We start from the raw sequence: 16,104 nt of genomic DNA, 5'->3' as shown, positions 1-16,104 counted from the left end.
ACAGACGGTAGGATTTTGAAGTACAACACCAATTAAAACTAAGATGTACAGACAAATCTTGATGTGTGAAGGCTACTATTTCTTGATTTCGGAAACCTTATGTCTAGATTTAAGAGATAGGACATGTTCTATTTTGAAAATCTTGTCGTACCGATTTTTATAGACCTCCAACAATGACAAGTAACAGATAACCAAATTATCTCCTGATAATGGGTGTAATGAATGAAATTCCAGAACAATTAGGGCTAAAAGGTAAACATAGTAGTAAGATGGGGTAAAAATGATGTTGAAAAACTCTTCAGGAGACCCAAAGTTGTGTTATGTTCGAATCCCAAATTATTCCGGAAATGGTTATGCCACGGTATTGAAGTGTTCTCTAATTAGGGGAGGGGAGGTAGTTTGTAGGCGACCAGATAGCTTAGTCAGCAGAGCCGCAGTACGGTATTCCGAGGGTCCCAGGTTTGAGTCTCGGCCAGGCTTCACATTAAAAAAATATATATATTTTTTGAATGAAGGTGTTTCAATCATTACTCATGGCGAAAAAAAGTATTAAGTGAGTAAAGTATGTAAACGATCAATGTAAAGGGATCCTTTTTAGGGGAAACCTCAGATGATTCTTACAGTGTAGAATTACCGTCTGAATGCAAGTGTTGTATAGCTTTGAAAATTGTACATCTTATCTCTAATTAGTGCTGTACAACTAAATCCTACCGTCTGTTGAGGCCTTTAGTTGGACTAGCCCATTTACAAAGAACTAAGAAAAAATCTTAAACCATCACAAAAGTATTCAAAGTACCTCAATATGGTTGCATGAATTCGAACAGTACCTGAAGTGAGCGTCAAGTGGTTTGAAATCAACGATCTTAATGCTTTAACAAGACGACCCCCTCAAAAAATCTACTTCTGATTAAATGAACAGTATATTTTTATTCATTTTTTACAATAATAACTAAATACATATCGATACGATTTTTTATAATTAGCTCTACATGTCCACCATGATTATTTTTAATCAAGTTAAGAAAGACACGTAGAAATTATTTTAAAAATATGTATCATGTGTATCAATGCCCATTTTTCAAAGCTGCAGGCCTACAGATGAGCTTAAATATTTCGAGAAAATCAAACATGAGAAAAATGTACATGTTCTCAGATTTTAAGAAAAGATCGAAGAAGTATTAATTTACATGTTGCGTACGATTAATGACTGAACTTGCAGTATTTATGACCATATTTCTACCTCGTGACTAACGCAATTGTGCCATTTTTTCTGGTAAATTACAAGTGCAGTTTGTTATTTTTTGTTCACTTCACAACATTATACTTTTTAATTTTCAAAATCTGAATGAAAATTTGCATGAATCTGGAGGCATGCAGCTTTAACGCGAAACAGTTTTATTGTCAGAAAAAAAACACGATTGTCAAATTCTAAAATTTGCAATTTTCAAATGTATAATACTCAACGTTGAAACATTTATTTTTGCGCAATATAAAGATAATTTTATGTTATCATTGGACATTATCACATAATCATTATTAACTGTCTGTTAGTATGATGTGAGATAACGATGATAATGGGAAATAAATGATGTTTGTTTTTAAATTACACTTTATAATTGGATATAGTCTGATTTTGTTGAGCTGTCAATTATAAATACATTATAGCATTCATTTCAATACTCGGTATTTAAAGAAGTTCTCTGGAAAACTCAATAAACTAATACTTTCAAAGGACAAGATTCTTTCTAGGCATTATACATATACATGTATGTTCAAAATTAAAGAGAAAAATAAGGTATCTCATTCTTTCTCAGATGCGAGGCCCCACAGGTCGTTGTAATGTTGCTGGAGACCGAGTGGCATTTGAGGAATCTCTACAAATCACAAATGTCCTACACGGAAAGCTATCTCCTGATTGTTCTATTTTATTAAATTAACTAAAATACTTTGATATTGACAACACCAGTGCCAAAATTGGCACCGTCCTATTAGCAGTAAGTGTGTGCATTAAATCCACTTCTTCCTAGAGCCTAGATGAAGATGTAACATTGTTTAATAGACCCCTTCAAAAGTTATTATTTATATGTCATGGTTCTGTGTTCTAAATGTACGAGAAACTACATCGGAAAGCAGCCTAAGTATTTATTAACTATCTGTCTTGCATTTTTTTTACTGTGTGAACTGTGATCATTATTTACTTCGACGAACGAAATACAAGTTTTTAATTCGATTCACTTGATTTCTCAATGTCATACAATCACTTTTAAAAACCTCATTATAACTTATATTTCATGTTATGTGCGGTTTAAGACTAATTTACTAACGCAGTAAGGACTGTTTTTGCATATAATTATGTTGATGACCTTTTGGAAAATTTGCTTGGATTGTAAGTGCCGATTGCAATATGTAAATTATTTTATTTGTTCACCTCACAATATTTTACTTTTAAATACATTTCCTAAATTTTCATGAAAAATTAACATGAATCTGGTGGCGTGCTGCAAAGCACGCCTCCAGATTCATGTTTTTTTATGAAAATTTTGAAAATGTGTTTTAGAGAATTATTTAGTGAAATAACCAAAAAGAAGCAATTTAAACATTATCAATGGCACTTTACAACCCACGTAAATTACTAAAAAGAGGACAAAATATGCAAAAATAGCCCTTACTGCGTTAGTAACGCAGAAGAAATATAGTTATAAATACTAAAAAATCAAGTCAATAATCGCACTTAACATGTAAATTATTACTTGAATCTTGAATAGTTTTACTTTTCCTAAAATCTTAGTACATTTTTCTCAAGTTTGAGTTTATTGAACTATTTTCGCTCGTCTGGAGGCATCCAGCTTTAAGGTTTTTTCTGTTATAAGACTTGCAATAGAAAAAAACAACAAAAAAAACATTAATTGTTATCAAATTACATAAGTGAAAAACTAATTGGCTGAAAAAAACTTGCAGTGAAAACTTATCGACCCAAAATCTTATCTGGAGCACTGTAACAATGTTATACTATTATAATTTAGTATTATTTGTTTTACTTTCAGTAAACTACGTGCCGCCATCTCCACAGGAAAACAAAATGGCGGACCAGACTGAAATTATCGACTTGAAAAAGAATAGAGGGTATATTCACAGCGTTGTCCAGCCGAGTGGTGTTCAGTCCCGAACCGCCCAGTCAACTCGAAAGCCAGTGCTTGTTACTCTAAATGAACTCAAGATAAAACAGACTCTACAGCAGGCTTTCCAAGCTGAGCCTGTTTCAAAAGGATTCACACCAAATGAGCCAGTTTCAAAAGGATTCACACCGCATCCGACCTTGCCAAACTTTTATCAACTGCCGAATCCTACACTAGCGCATGAGGAAAAGGCATGGAAGAAAATACGAGTAGTGACAACTGATCAGCCAATGAAGACATTCTTAGAAGGCCCTCCATTGCCTCCGACTGAAGATGGGAATGCAAATGAATTTGGTGTGGATTTGAGAAAGGACACTAGCAAAGCATTTGACTGTGAGGAAAATCTTAAGTCAGATGTCCCAGCCACCAAATACACACCAGGGTAATTACATTTTATTATTTACCTAAAATTACAAGATTGTTCTTTTGTGATTATCTAAAATGATTGGCACCAGTCCCATAACACTGATTTGTTTTTTTAGCTCACCTGTCATAATGTGACATTGCGAGCATTTGTGATCGCTTTTCATCCGGCGTCCGTCCGTCCTCCGTCCGTCCGTACACAACATATACTCATAAACCGCTAAGCCAATATCATCCAAACTTCACAGGAATGTTCCTTTGGTAGTCAACTTTAAAAATTGTTCAAAGAATTCAATTCCAGCAGAACTCTGGTTGCCATGGCAACCGACAGAAAAAAAATTAAAATATCTTCTTTTAGAAAACCGAAAGAGCTGGCGCTTAAATATTTGGCATGAAACATCATCTAGTCAGTATCTACTATGTTTGTTCAAATAAATGCCCTGAATTCAAAATTGGCCCTGCCCCGGGGGTCATAGATTTTCCTTATTTGTATATAATAAAAAATTAAAAAATCTTCTTTTAAAGAACCCAAATAACTAGAGTTTAGATATAAAGCATGAAACATCTTCTTGTAGGTGTCTACCAAGTTTGTTAAAATAAAAGCCCTGGGGTAAAAATTGGCCCAGCCCCAGGGGGTCATTGATTTTCATTTATGTATATAATAAAAAACTTAAAAATCTTCTTTTAAAAACCCCAAAGAGCTATAGCTAAGATATTTAGCATGAAACATCGTCTAATGGGTGTCAACTTAGTTTGTTCAAATAAAAGCCCATCGTTTAAAATTGGCCTTGGTCCAGGGGCCTTTATACAGATGAGTGATTTCAGGGCCATCATGGCTCTCGTGTTGCATAATTATGCCCCAATTTCGACTTAAAAAATCTTGATTAACTTTTTGCATACATGTAAATTGGTATCTCCATAATACTTAAGAGAATGGGTTAAAACTTCATGCACTTAATTTGAGAACATAATAGGAGGTCACTATCTAATGCCCACAACTCTGTCCAGGATTTTAACAGAATTATGGCTGTTTTTAAACTTAAAATGTTCTACATAATCCAGGCTCTTCTTTTGTCAAGCACTGACTGAGAAAAGTGGAGCATGCTGTCTTTCCCACAGTTGTTGTTTTTATATAAAAATTTAAATCAGTTTTACATCTATAACAAATCAGATCTCCTGATATACATAAAAATTGGTAACTCGTAACTATTCCAACATTTGTTTTCAGGACCGTGAAGTACACAACATCAGATGCTCTGAATGATATGGTCAATGATTTACCAAAACTTGTTGAAAAAAACACAGGCTGTATAGTAAATGGGGTAGATGTCGTATTATTATCTTATTTGTGGCTTTTAAAAATTGTTAATCATTTAACTATAATTGGCTTCTCAAAAAGAAATATATTTTGTAACTGATAAAGATAATTTTTCAAGTATCAAGATATTTTCTGACGCAAACAAGGTTTAGAGAAAGTGTCCTAAAATAATTGCAGTACACAAGAAATCTTCAAATTTAGCTTTTAGAATGTCAATGGGTCTACTATTTAATAGCCAGTCGTTTGTGCAGTAAAACACATAGTAGTCATTGGGCTAGTGGTTGGTAATGCCTAGTAGCACAAATAGGTTTTTACAATCGGAAAAATATTTTAACTTCTAAACTGGAAGGTAAATTAAAGATTAATAATTATTTCTGAGGATAACTGATTTGTGTCATTTGAAAATCAGTCTTCAGAAATTTTCAGAAAATACTATGATTGGCTGTTATTTATTCACAGATCAGTTAAGCTAGGGATCTGAACTATTTTACATGTTGACCCAAAAACAACTACTGTTTAATTCGTAGACTGTTTCAATGTTAGTGATAGTCCAACCTAATAGATTGACTCGGATATAACTTGGGCCAGAGAGTCAACTCTCAAGGACTCCAGTCTAACTAAAGTGATAGGTTCTTATTAGGTCCAGCTTCTGATTCAGCTTTAATTAGAGTGTCCTGGAGTCTTTTAAACATCCTATTATCTACCTCTTGGAGAGTTGTAAGGTCTACTTTGATATTTTGGTGAGATGTTTTGAGAGGTTTAAGATGTGTAAGTATTTATTTTGATATTTGTATATTTATTTTTCCAGACATGTGCCCCAGAGTTTGACTGCTATGAAGATGAGGTGCATTTTGTGCATGGACAATGTCTCGGCCGTGGCTCGTATGGTGTAGTTGATTTATGTTACGATTCGAAAACACAACAACCTTTTGTCAGAAAACAGGTATATTTAGTTGCTATAAGAAGGATCACTGAATGATGAGACTTTTTTCTCACATTTTATTCTGCATATTGTTAAGATATAAAAGCTTTAAGAGTAGCAAAATAGTTTTTTGCAGATGCATGAATTAACTTGTGATGATAAATAGTTCTATATTCTTCATAGGACATTGTATAAGACTTTGAGAAATAAAAAAATGTCCGGGACATATAGTTAATTATGGTGCCAAATATAAATTAACATAAAAACAACAAATTAACATAAAAACAACAAATATCGGTCTTGGTATGGGATTCCGATTACGGGATTTTATACATATATTTCAATCTACAGTCAATAAAACAAAAATAATATCACTGAAGTAAACACAAGCAATTTCGGACAGATAATAAGAGAAATACACTTTTGACTAGACTAGAAACCAAATATTCAAATATATTCCAATATCAAAAAAGTTTTAACATCAAATCCTTATTCCCAAGCTTTAAATATTTAAAACAATGCAATAATTACAGGTAGTGTTAATTTGCTATATTATGGATTTGTAATTAAATTTTTTGTTCTTTTACAATAAAGGTGTCAAAGAAAATGCTGAGATCTAGTGAGATCATTGTACCATCAACCCTAAATCACTACAACATTACAAAGTTTTATGGTCTTATACAGCGATATAGCCAGGAGGAGGATGGGAATCCAACCATGGAGTTACTGCTAGAATATGGCGGTAAGTTGTAAATATCCTGCTTGAATCCTGTTGCAAATATTGAAAGTTTAAATTATGTTAAGTACTCAATAAGCTGCTTTCCAGCCAGCATACATATTGTCAGTAGTTTTTATTGAGTGTCGGTTGTCAGTAGGTGTCCACCAACTTAGCTCAATAGGGAGAGCATCAGATAAGTCTGGAGAGTATAAAACTTTTTTCTGAGATCCGTCTCGAATCTCAGGATTTTCATTGGTCATTTTATATGTTTTGCTCGTTTCTGACCAATCACATGTCTGAGGTTAGCGTATGAGCATACGAAAATTCTTTATATGCTTAGACCCAGCTGGTTCCATCTTCGGGGGGAGGCAAGTGATCTCGGACAACACAGTCTAATGGTAATTTGTCTCCCAGTGCTGATTCAGAAATTATGTGAGATTAGTTGTTCAGCATTTGTGGAGATATTGGTAATTACTGGTTAGTTATCCAGGAAATGAGGCAAGGTTTATCAATCACAGAGATATTACCAACAATGTGTTCAAATTAGAGTAAAAAATGGAAAACAACGTATTCGTTAGTAGGTACAATTCATGAAAACTCTTTTGTTTCAGTTTGACTTTAAACGAAACCGAAAAACAAAAGATAGTTCATAATCATAAATGGCAAAAGAATGAAATTTATAAGGCCTGAATCATGGTTCAGGTAGATGAATCTGGTACTACATTTCTCTCACTTTTTAATAGTCTAGAAGAACATTATTTAAGAAAACCATTTATATTTTAGGACATGCTCTAAACAAGTATTATCAGCACGGGAATAAGCTGACAGATGCACAGAAGTGGGAAGTTTCAAAGCAAGGATTTGCCGGCTTAGTTCACATCAGTCATTACAGCATAGTTCACCTTGACATCAAACGTAAGATATGCAATAATAAACAGAAATTTTGTTGACTTAAAGTTATTTGTTTCAGACTGACATACTTGTCATTTCAGGTTAAGAGAGAGAGAGAGAGAGAGACAGAGACAGAGACAGAGAGAGAGAGAGACAGAGAGAGAGAGTCATACAATAGTTGATTACATTTAACTTATCCAATGAAAATGGTTTAGGCTCGATTTATAACACTGTTCTAGACTTGGTTTATACAGAATTTATTTTAGTTCGTTTGTGTAGGAAGCTATAAGCTTATCGACACACTTGCGAATCACTTCCTTGAACCAACCAGTTCTCAATACTGAGCACTGCGTGTAAAGTTTCTTGCTCAAGGAAACAATGACTTGCCCCTTACGGGGTTTGAACCCATGCAGCTAGCAATCATTAGTCCTAGACTTGTTTAATGAGTTTGGTTATTTTCCCCACTTGATCATGAGATTAATGTTTTAGAAATTTGTTTTTTTTTCATATATTTTTTTAACAGCGGAGAATATTTGTATCGAGGTCAGGCCAGATGGATCTGTCGTAGTAAAACTAACGGACTTCGGCTCATCAAGGCTACCACAAGAGCCGTTGAAATTTGTGGGTGTTACACCAGAGTATATGGCTCCTGAACTTTGCAAGATGTTCTTACAACAGTAAGGGCATAAATGTTTTAATTTTACGTTCACTTTTCAAGCTAAAAATGTTGATGTGAGCTTTATATGGCACAAAATTAATGAAAGTCATCTCACTATCTCATATATAAAGTTAAAATGATAATTTTGTAGAGAAAATGGCTAAGTAGCAAAGGTTGTTTACAGAATTATTTGAAGATGACAGTTTTTGAAACCTCCAGTGACTGTGGATTTTTTTCCTTTGAGAAAGCTATCTAGCTAGTTAATTGAAGATTGATGGTTCTACTTGGGATCTGCTTTCTCTGATGCAATGCATAGAGGGGAACTGAAGGTTATCCATCTCTGGTAAAGCATGAATGTAAAGATATGACTGTGTGTCAGTGCAACTTGAACACACTTCCAACCCCCTACCACAAATATAAAAAATAAAATTATAAAAAAGTTAAAAGAAATGAAATTGTATGGGAGAAGGGTAGAGTTGGAATGTTTGTTTTCTCTGTAGGAATATAAACAAATCATTTTGAATTTAAGCTGTCAAGGCTGCAATTTTAAATTCTAATTTGTGACACACAAAATAGTCTTAATCATTATTTTATCAGATTGAGGAGGCTAAATTTCGGCCTCACAGAAGAGGATATAACAGGAAAAGTGGACACATTCGCATTCGGACTTGTGATCATGTACCTGTATAAAGGGTACCATATCCTTGTCAAGGTCATTAATAACTGGAATACGAGTTACGACGGAGTAGATCAAATGATGCACATAAACTTAATGGAACTGGTGAGATTTTATTGTATCTAAAGTTCTGGAGGATTTACTATAATATCCTGTTTCAGACACTCTTTGTCAAGATATGAATATAGATATAAGATATGAAAGTAGTTCTGTTTTCCTGTTTCAAGTTTTATTCCAAATAAGCTCACCAAGTTAAACTTAAAGGATAATTATTATTTAGCTTTTTTGGTCATAATGCTTGTTTACAAATCCAAGTCAGGTATATAAAGTGATTGCATATATATCCCTTGTTTTAAGATGCATTTTCTTTTACGACCCACCCCATAGTTAAAGTACCCAAGGATTTTTACTGTGAATCCCTTGTAAGAAGTGCCTATATTTCGTTCCCATCCATCCGAGAGGAAGTTTACAAAAGATGTTTTCAACATATTATTAATTGTATCTCTCACCCAAATATATAGTCCATTTTTTTGAATGAATTGAATTATTTTCGCAGATGGCTGACAATCGCACAGAGTTTGTGCAGAACCTGATTCCCGACGAGTGTGACATTGACATGAGAGATCTATTGTTGAAGCTTACACGACACAAACATCAGGATCGTTACAGTGCACGACAGGCTCTTGACTACATTGAAGGTAAAATAAGAACGTTTGATAAATGTGAGCATGGTGAAGGGGACTAGATAAGCAAGCTGGTTACAATGTGTCACAAAAACAATGCTTGAAATGGGTATATAATACCAATTCGGGGGTAGATCTGATAGAAAGCACAGTAACCAAGATAATTAGAAAAATTAATAGAGAAAAGGGATAGTGAACTAGAAATCTCATTTGTTCCATTTTTATACACTGAAAGGTCATATTATTCCCGATGTTGTCCATCCATTTGTCTGTCGGTTAGCTAATTGTTGTCAGCTCTTTTCTTAAACGCTTACAGTTTTTTTCATGAAATTTGTGTCAAATATAATCCTTGAGATATATGCATAGTCCAACCATATCAGATGTCCAACCTCTAGGTCACAGTATAAGGTCAAAGTACAAACATCCTTCAATTTTGTTTCTGCTGTCTAACTTACTAGTATGAACCATTTGTAGAATGTTCATGATACTACTTAAATAGTTCTGTACAGAACCCACATTTCAGGCACAAGGTCATATGAAAATTAATTTTACAGGTCAAAGGTTTGAGCCTGCAATTTCATGTCAGTTTACAGATTTTTGAGGTGCTTAAGAAAAATTCATCCTGAAATGTTTTGTACCTAATGATATATTTTTTGAAAAAAAAAGAGTCAATAATATTATTTAATATTATGTTGGTAATCATTTATGATAAATTTGTTTCTGTAATAGATAAAGATCGGAGAAATAAGATGACAACAAGACCAGAGCAGAGAGGAAGAGAAGTTTACAATCCTCTTCAAGGTCAGGTGCAAAACATGGATATCGAAATACCAGGTACAGTATATCACTGTCAGCATTGTAGTATGTTTTATTACATAAAAGGTTATATGTGGGCAGCATGGGTTATATAGCCAACAACTAAGTATACATGACCACAATACCTGTAACATATGAGCCGCGCCATGGCAAAACCAGCAGTCTGATCAGGATCCATGATGTTCGCTTTCAGTTTCTCTACTTGTAATAAGGTTTGTAAGCAAACATCATGGATCTTGTTCAGACTGCACAGATGGGCAGGCTGGTCTGGATCCATGCTGGTCGCAAATGCACTATATTGGTTTTTGTTTAAACATATTTATTTAAGCTCGATTGCGAAACAAGTTCTTGCAACTTATATTAATCACTTTCGAGTCCGCTTCCTGGAACCAACCAGCACTGGTGTCATATGAAGATACATGGTCGTGACCCGATTAGGGCTTGAACCCAAGATCCCTGGGTTGAGAGGCAGACACCTTAACCACTAGGCCACCGTTCCCCTATATTGGTTTTGTCATGGCGCGGCTCATATTTGTAATACTGCACTGTTGCTTTCTATGTTAAGGGAAAAATAGTTAGATTTACAGAATTTGTGCATATAGATAATATGTTAATCATTGGTTAATCATAGATGTGGGTTCAAATCCCATCAAGGACTTGGGATTCTTTCATGTGAGGATGTTGATGGTTCTACTCAGACCATCCTTTATACCACAAAAGACAGGAAGGGACACCTACATTTTTCCTTCATATGACCTTAACATCCAAACGAACATGGGGCATCTGTAAAGTGTACTAGTAATAAAAAGGGAAGTGTAAAGTAAAAGTTTTTAGCAAATTTCTATAAAATGAAAAAAGGGTTTAAAGATTCTGCTTTTGTAATCATAGACAGATTCCAATAAAATAGTTTTTTTTTTAAATTTTACACATTGCAGAAATTGCCGAAAATTGTATGGAAAGTGAGAATGGCCCAGTGAAAAACAAAACGAAGGATGCGTTACGCACGAAGCAGAACCCTTACAACAGGTCTGGCAAGAAGGGCAGCAAGTGTGGAAGCGGCAAGACAACGTATCCCCAGTCACCAATGAATGAGATGAATGATCTAAGACAAGGAATAGCCAGCAAACAGATGCCAATGACTCCGATAATGGAGTTCCAGGATCTAAGTCTCGGTCAGTCTTTGCCGGAGACAATTGTAGAAGAAGATACAAACTCTGTCTCGTCGGTATGTATGAAAAATGTGAAGTCGTCTGCTTTAAGAATTCATATATTATCTTGTTGGGGTTGACATGAAAGAAGAATGTATCTTAAGTTGGTTAGATAGTTTACGAAAGCTCGATATGCTTATTGTCTACCTATGAATGACTGAAATCTCGCGAAGGACTTTGTACTCTATCAGTCTGGAAGTTATCCAGTTAGCTTACGGTATGTCAGTGTTTCTACTCGGATGCCAGTTTGCACTTGAAATAATGAACAGAAGAGCAAACTGATGTCTTCTTCCAACAGGAAAGTCACCATATAACTTTTTACACTTTAGAATGCTGGTCGACTTAAAATCCAACCCAAAACAAAGTTCCTGAAATAATGCTTGGATAGTCCTATTGAATTTTCCTGGAAAGTGACCATATGACTGTAACAGAGTATGATCACTTTTAAATTTTTGTCAGAAATGTTCATATTAGCTCAAAATAAACTGAACTATTCCTTTTGTAGATGACAGAAAAGAATACTTCAATAGCTCATCCTTCTTCAGAAGCAACTCATAGCGTGAGCAAAGTGCCGCTGCAAGCCCAACAAGAACCAGCATTCAGTGTTGTCAGACCTAGCCAACAAGTGCCGGCCGGATTTAATTGTATCAGGCCTACAGTGAGACCGATGAAAACTGACAATGTTGTCTCTCTTGGTGGTAAACGAGCACAGTACTCCATTGCAGCACAACAGCCGCAAGCTGTTATGAATATACCACAAGTAAACATAACTTCATGTTTATATTTTTTTTAAAAACAAGTATTATGGATCAGTCAGATAAATATATCTGTAAATCTGTATATCTGTAAATATTTTTTTCCTCATACATATTGCGTTTTGGCAAAATAGTTAGGGTTATGTGATTTAAAACTGCTTGCCCCACTACCATTGTTAGTTTAAGGAATGTTACGGGAATAGCATTTTAGAAGATGATAATGTTTAGTAAGCTAATATAACAACAGGCTGTCAAGCCAAAAAGTCTGAATTACTTTAACGGTGCAGCTGTAACTGGGTAGGGTGTTGCTGACTTTGTACAACGGATATACCTGGATTTAAAACATTTCTTTGTTGTATGAAGAGGATGCATTATCAAATATCTGAAGTTGCGCTGCCCATTTGGCTGCAGTACATACATATGCATACGCAAAAATCTTCGCGGTCATTCATAAAAATTGAACTTGGTTTAAAACATATTTATTTAAGCTCTTTTGCGAAAATATGGATTTTTTCTCTGTATTTGTAGGAACTCATACAGAAGTTGTGGGTGAAGAAAATGACGGAGAAATTTGTCAAGGATCAGCAGGCAATGAGAGCACAATCAACAGTACAACCAGAGTATCAACAAAGAAGGGTGGTGAAAACAGAGCCAAATGTACAGCCAGAGGTTATAAACCTAGACAGCTCGACAACTGAAAGCGGTCAATTGCTGGCTGGTGTGAAAACTTTTGGGAATAGTCCAATACAAATGGAGGAGGAGGAGAGTAATGGGCCTGCACTCCCTAAATTTTCGATGTTCTCGTAAAGTGGACTGATCCGAGTTTAGTTCAGCCACAGTGACTATATTACATGTAGTGATAGTTTGACATTTTTGGAAAGAAATTGTTGTTTTATGTATTTCTATGCTTTTGATCTTTTGTGTTTTATATTACTTTGATTTGTTTTTGTTTTTTGTATAAAAACTAATGTTTTTTGATAAATAGCAATATAAGTAAAATACTTACCATTAAACACTGCTGAAATTACTAAAACCTAAAATAATGAATTTAATACAAAAAAAAATGAAGAAAAAGTTTTGTTTTGTTGTTTTTAAATAACAAAGAGAAATTATTTATACACATGTACAGATTTTTTAAGAAAGAATCTTATAAAAATATCAAAAGGGAGCTTAGTCTGAAAAGCAAAGAAAAATGTCTGTATTTTTGTCATTTAAATATTGCCTAAGTAACATGTGTTTGGGGGGATTGAAAACGGAATTTAAAGAAAAAGAGTTCATAAAAAGAATAATATTTTGAAAATGTTGAAAAAACATATTTTATTTATTTATTTATTATTTTTTTAACACTACAAATAATTAATAATCAAAAGATTTGCGCCCTTAGTTTAAGAAAACTTTAATTGAGAAAAAGGATAAAAATGAATATGAACTGACCAAAAAAAATGCTAAGACTTAAATGTGAAAAAGAATTTATCAAAATGTACAAAATAAATAAGTGAACATTAATATGTAAACAGTAAACATTCTTTCTATATGTAATATTAAAAGTTTTATTGCATGTACAGTCATATGTGTATTCATTTATAAATTGTGTAAATCTACAAATGTTTTTCTTTACTTTTTCTCATATTTTTCTTTTAACAGATTTGAGTTTTTTTCGTCTCAAAAACCGTTAAACCTGTATGCTTCATTAATTTATTTTTTTAAAAATTGAATTCTTTTGTATGAGGTACAAGAAGTGGACACTGACAAGGGGTTAGTCATCATTTCAGTTTTTAGCATCAACACATAATAATATGATATTGAAAGAAATAACACTTAAATTATAAAAAAAAATGAAGAAAAAAGGAAACCTACTGATAAACATTTATTTTTTGTTCTCTATTTTTTTCACTCACACAGATATTTTTTTCATGACACTTTCTTTTTTCATTGAAGCATTTTTTGTTAATTAAGGTCAGGTATTGTTGTTTGGATCATGTATAAAGTTGTGTTTTCTAACAGCTGTGCCATATTTGTCAATGTTTCACACATTTTTTTATTTCCATTTTACAACTTATATTTGTGTCATCCTGAAATTAATGAAATCTCATAGGGAGAACAAAAAAAGTAAAAAGTTAAAAAACGATAAATCAGAGAATTCCGTTTCAATTTTGTTTCTAATTAATATGAAATCTTCTTTACACAAAGGTTATGACTTAGAAATAGTGTCTACTGGTAAAGTTTGCCTGACTTGGAAGGATTTTTTTTCTTATGATTTGTTTAGCTTTAGATCTTTTATTATTTTATTTTTATCATTTATGTAAAGAGTATTATTATGAATTATTACTTATATATTGAGACCTAAACAAAAACTCAAACACATAAAAAAAAACCAAAAACAACAACAATATAAATTTAACAAATATAACAAAAAAAGAAGAAAAAACAATTAATTTTGTCCATAGACATTATGAACATAATAAGGTTTTAAAAGCTTTTATTTTCATTTAATGGAGATGTTAAAATGATACTTAAATCAGAATGCGTTTTTTTGGAGGGAGGGGGGAAATGGTTTTTATTAACTACATAATGTATGAACTTTTGATTTGTAATGTTTAACTTCATAGTGTATAGGGATTTGGAGAAAAAAATACAAAAAAAATTATAAAAATGAATGAATGAGGAAGTAAAGATATTATTGCATCTTCATCTTTCTTATTTTATATCATACTATAAAAATGTTTTAAAAAAGATAATGAAAAAATGTATATTAAAAAAGAAACAAGAAAAAAATCCCAAACAGTACAAACAGAGTTTCAACAAAGGGTGATTAGATTACTCCTTGTATTAGAATAGAATCTATTTTGCTTAGTAAAAAAATTTTTGGAATATATTGCACAACAACATTTGTGCACAAATATATTAGAATAAATGTGAAAAAAACAACACCACCCATCGGCTGCTTATTTGTATTATGTATAGGAAAAATAGAAAAAAAAAGAAAAATAGACATATAAAATATAAGAAAACAAGAAGATTTGAATATTATTTGCTCTATGTATATGTTTGCAGAAAATTTAAAATTGAAAATAAAATGCAAAATTGTAACAAGATTTGTAGCATTTCATATTACACAGTTGCTGGAAGATGCAAAAATATTTTTTGTATTTGTATGAGTGCTTGTATGGAACTAACATGCTTACATATAACACATTGTTTTACCTAGTGTTACAGTATTACTTCATATAGTCAAACTTTTGAAAGTAAACCATTTTTGGGAAAAGGAAAAAATGTTTTCTTTGGGAATGGAACATTAAGTAGTGTGTTGGGGGGGGGGGGTGTAAAATGGTCTTATGGATGTTGAGACACAGACAAAACTGTTTTTTGGGAAATGGAAATAAGTAGACTGAGGAAATCTAGTGGAATAGAAAACCTACTTTTTGACAGATGGTCTAAAAACAAATAAATTTGCTTACTTTTCATTTAAAAGGGGCGTATATTTTGTACATATCATCATACATTCTATAGACAAAAATAAAGTAATTAGTGACAAAATTAAAACGTAAGAAATATGGCCTTTAGGGATAATCAAAACATAAAAATAAGGTATTAAGTGACAAAGTGAAGTCTTTGAGTTTGCATTTAAAAGTTTGACTGTCTTTATGATTTTTTTACACATTTTGTGAAGTAAAAATATTATGAATTGTGGTTATTTAATTTGGGACCAATCTTTTGTTGGAGTTTCAGTTTCATGTCTTTATTATTATAGATAAAGAGATAATTATACAATTGTTAAAATCATTAAAGTTATATTTTAAACTGCTTTATAGCTGAAACATTTAAGTAAACAGTATTATTTATATATGAAACTAACAAATCTCTTTGTAGTATTGTAAATATAAGCTTTCGAATAAATGAGAGAACAAATGGAAAAAAAA

General features: G+C 32.8%; 2 protein-coding genes across 2 annotated transcripts in view; both read left to right on the top strand.

The window, feature by feature from the left end:
• LOC132744558 (uncharacterized) overlaps window positions 1-14,922 on the top strand; it is a 41,811-nt gene extending 26,889 nt beyond the window's left edge. Inside the window, exon 15 of the transcript XR_009627715.1 lies at window positions 14,295-14,922. The gene's annotated coding sequence lies outside the window, so the exon portion shown is untranslated. The remainder of the gene's footprint in view (window positions 1-14,294) is intronic.
• On the top strand, window positions 1,138-14,922 carry LOC132744559 (uncharacterized). The gene is made up of 13 exons (XM_060733312.1): window positions 1,138-1,994; window positions 3,045-3,558; window positions 4,768-4,861; window positions 5,666-5,800; window positions 6,374-6,521; window positions 7,281-7,412; window positions 7,912-8,065; window positions 8,644-8,827; window positions 9,279-9,444; window positions 10,135-10,239; window positions 11,157-11,446; window positions 11,935-12,189; window positions 12,713-14,922. The coding sequence occupies exons 2-13, from the start codon at window positions 3,080-3,082 to the stop codon at window positions 12,989-12,991; spliced, it is 2,421 nt and encodes an 806-aa protein (XP_060589295.1). The 5' UTR covers window positions 1,138-1,994; window positions 3,045-3,079; the 3' UTR covers window positions 12,992-14,922.
• Window positions 14,923-16,104: the final 1,182 nt, after the last annotated feature.

This window comes from Ruditapes philippinarum, unplaced genomic scaffold (genome assembly GCF_026571515.1).
Source record: "Ruditapes philippinarum isolate M1 unplaced genomic scaffold, ASM2657151v2 ctg809_1_1_1_1, whole genome shotgun sequence".
Lineage (NCBI taxonomy): Eukaryota > Metazoa > Mollusca > Bivalvia > Venerida > Veneridae > Ruditapes > Ruditapes philippinarum.
The sequence above is the reverse complement of the archived record's forward strand: the minus strand, read 5'-3'. Positions and strand labels throughout refer to the sequence as shown.

Coding starts and splice junctions, on each gene's coding strand:
- LOC132744559 (XM_060733312.1), top strand. CDS start 3,080: ATGGCGGACCAGACTGAAATTATCGACTTGAAAAAGAATAGAGGGTAT. Junction 3,559..4,767: donor GCCACCAAATACACACCAGG/GTAATTACATTT, acceptor ATTTGTTTTCAG/GACCGTGAAGTACACAACAT. Junction 5,801..6,373: donor AACCTTTTGTCAGAAAACAG/GTATATTTAGTT, acceptor TTTACAATAAAG/GTGTCAAAGAAAATGCTGAG.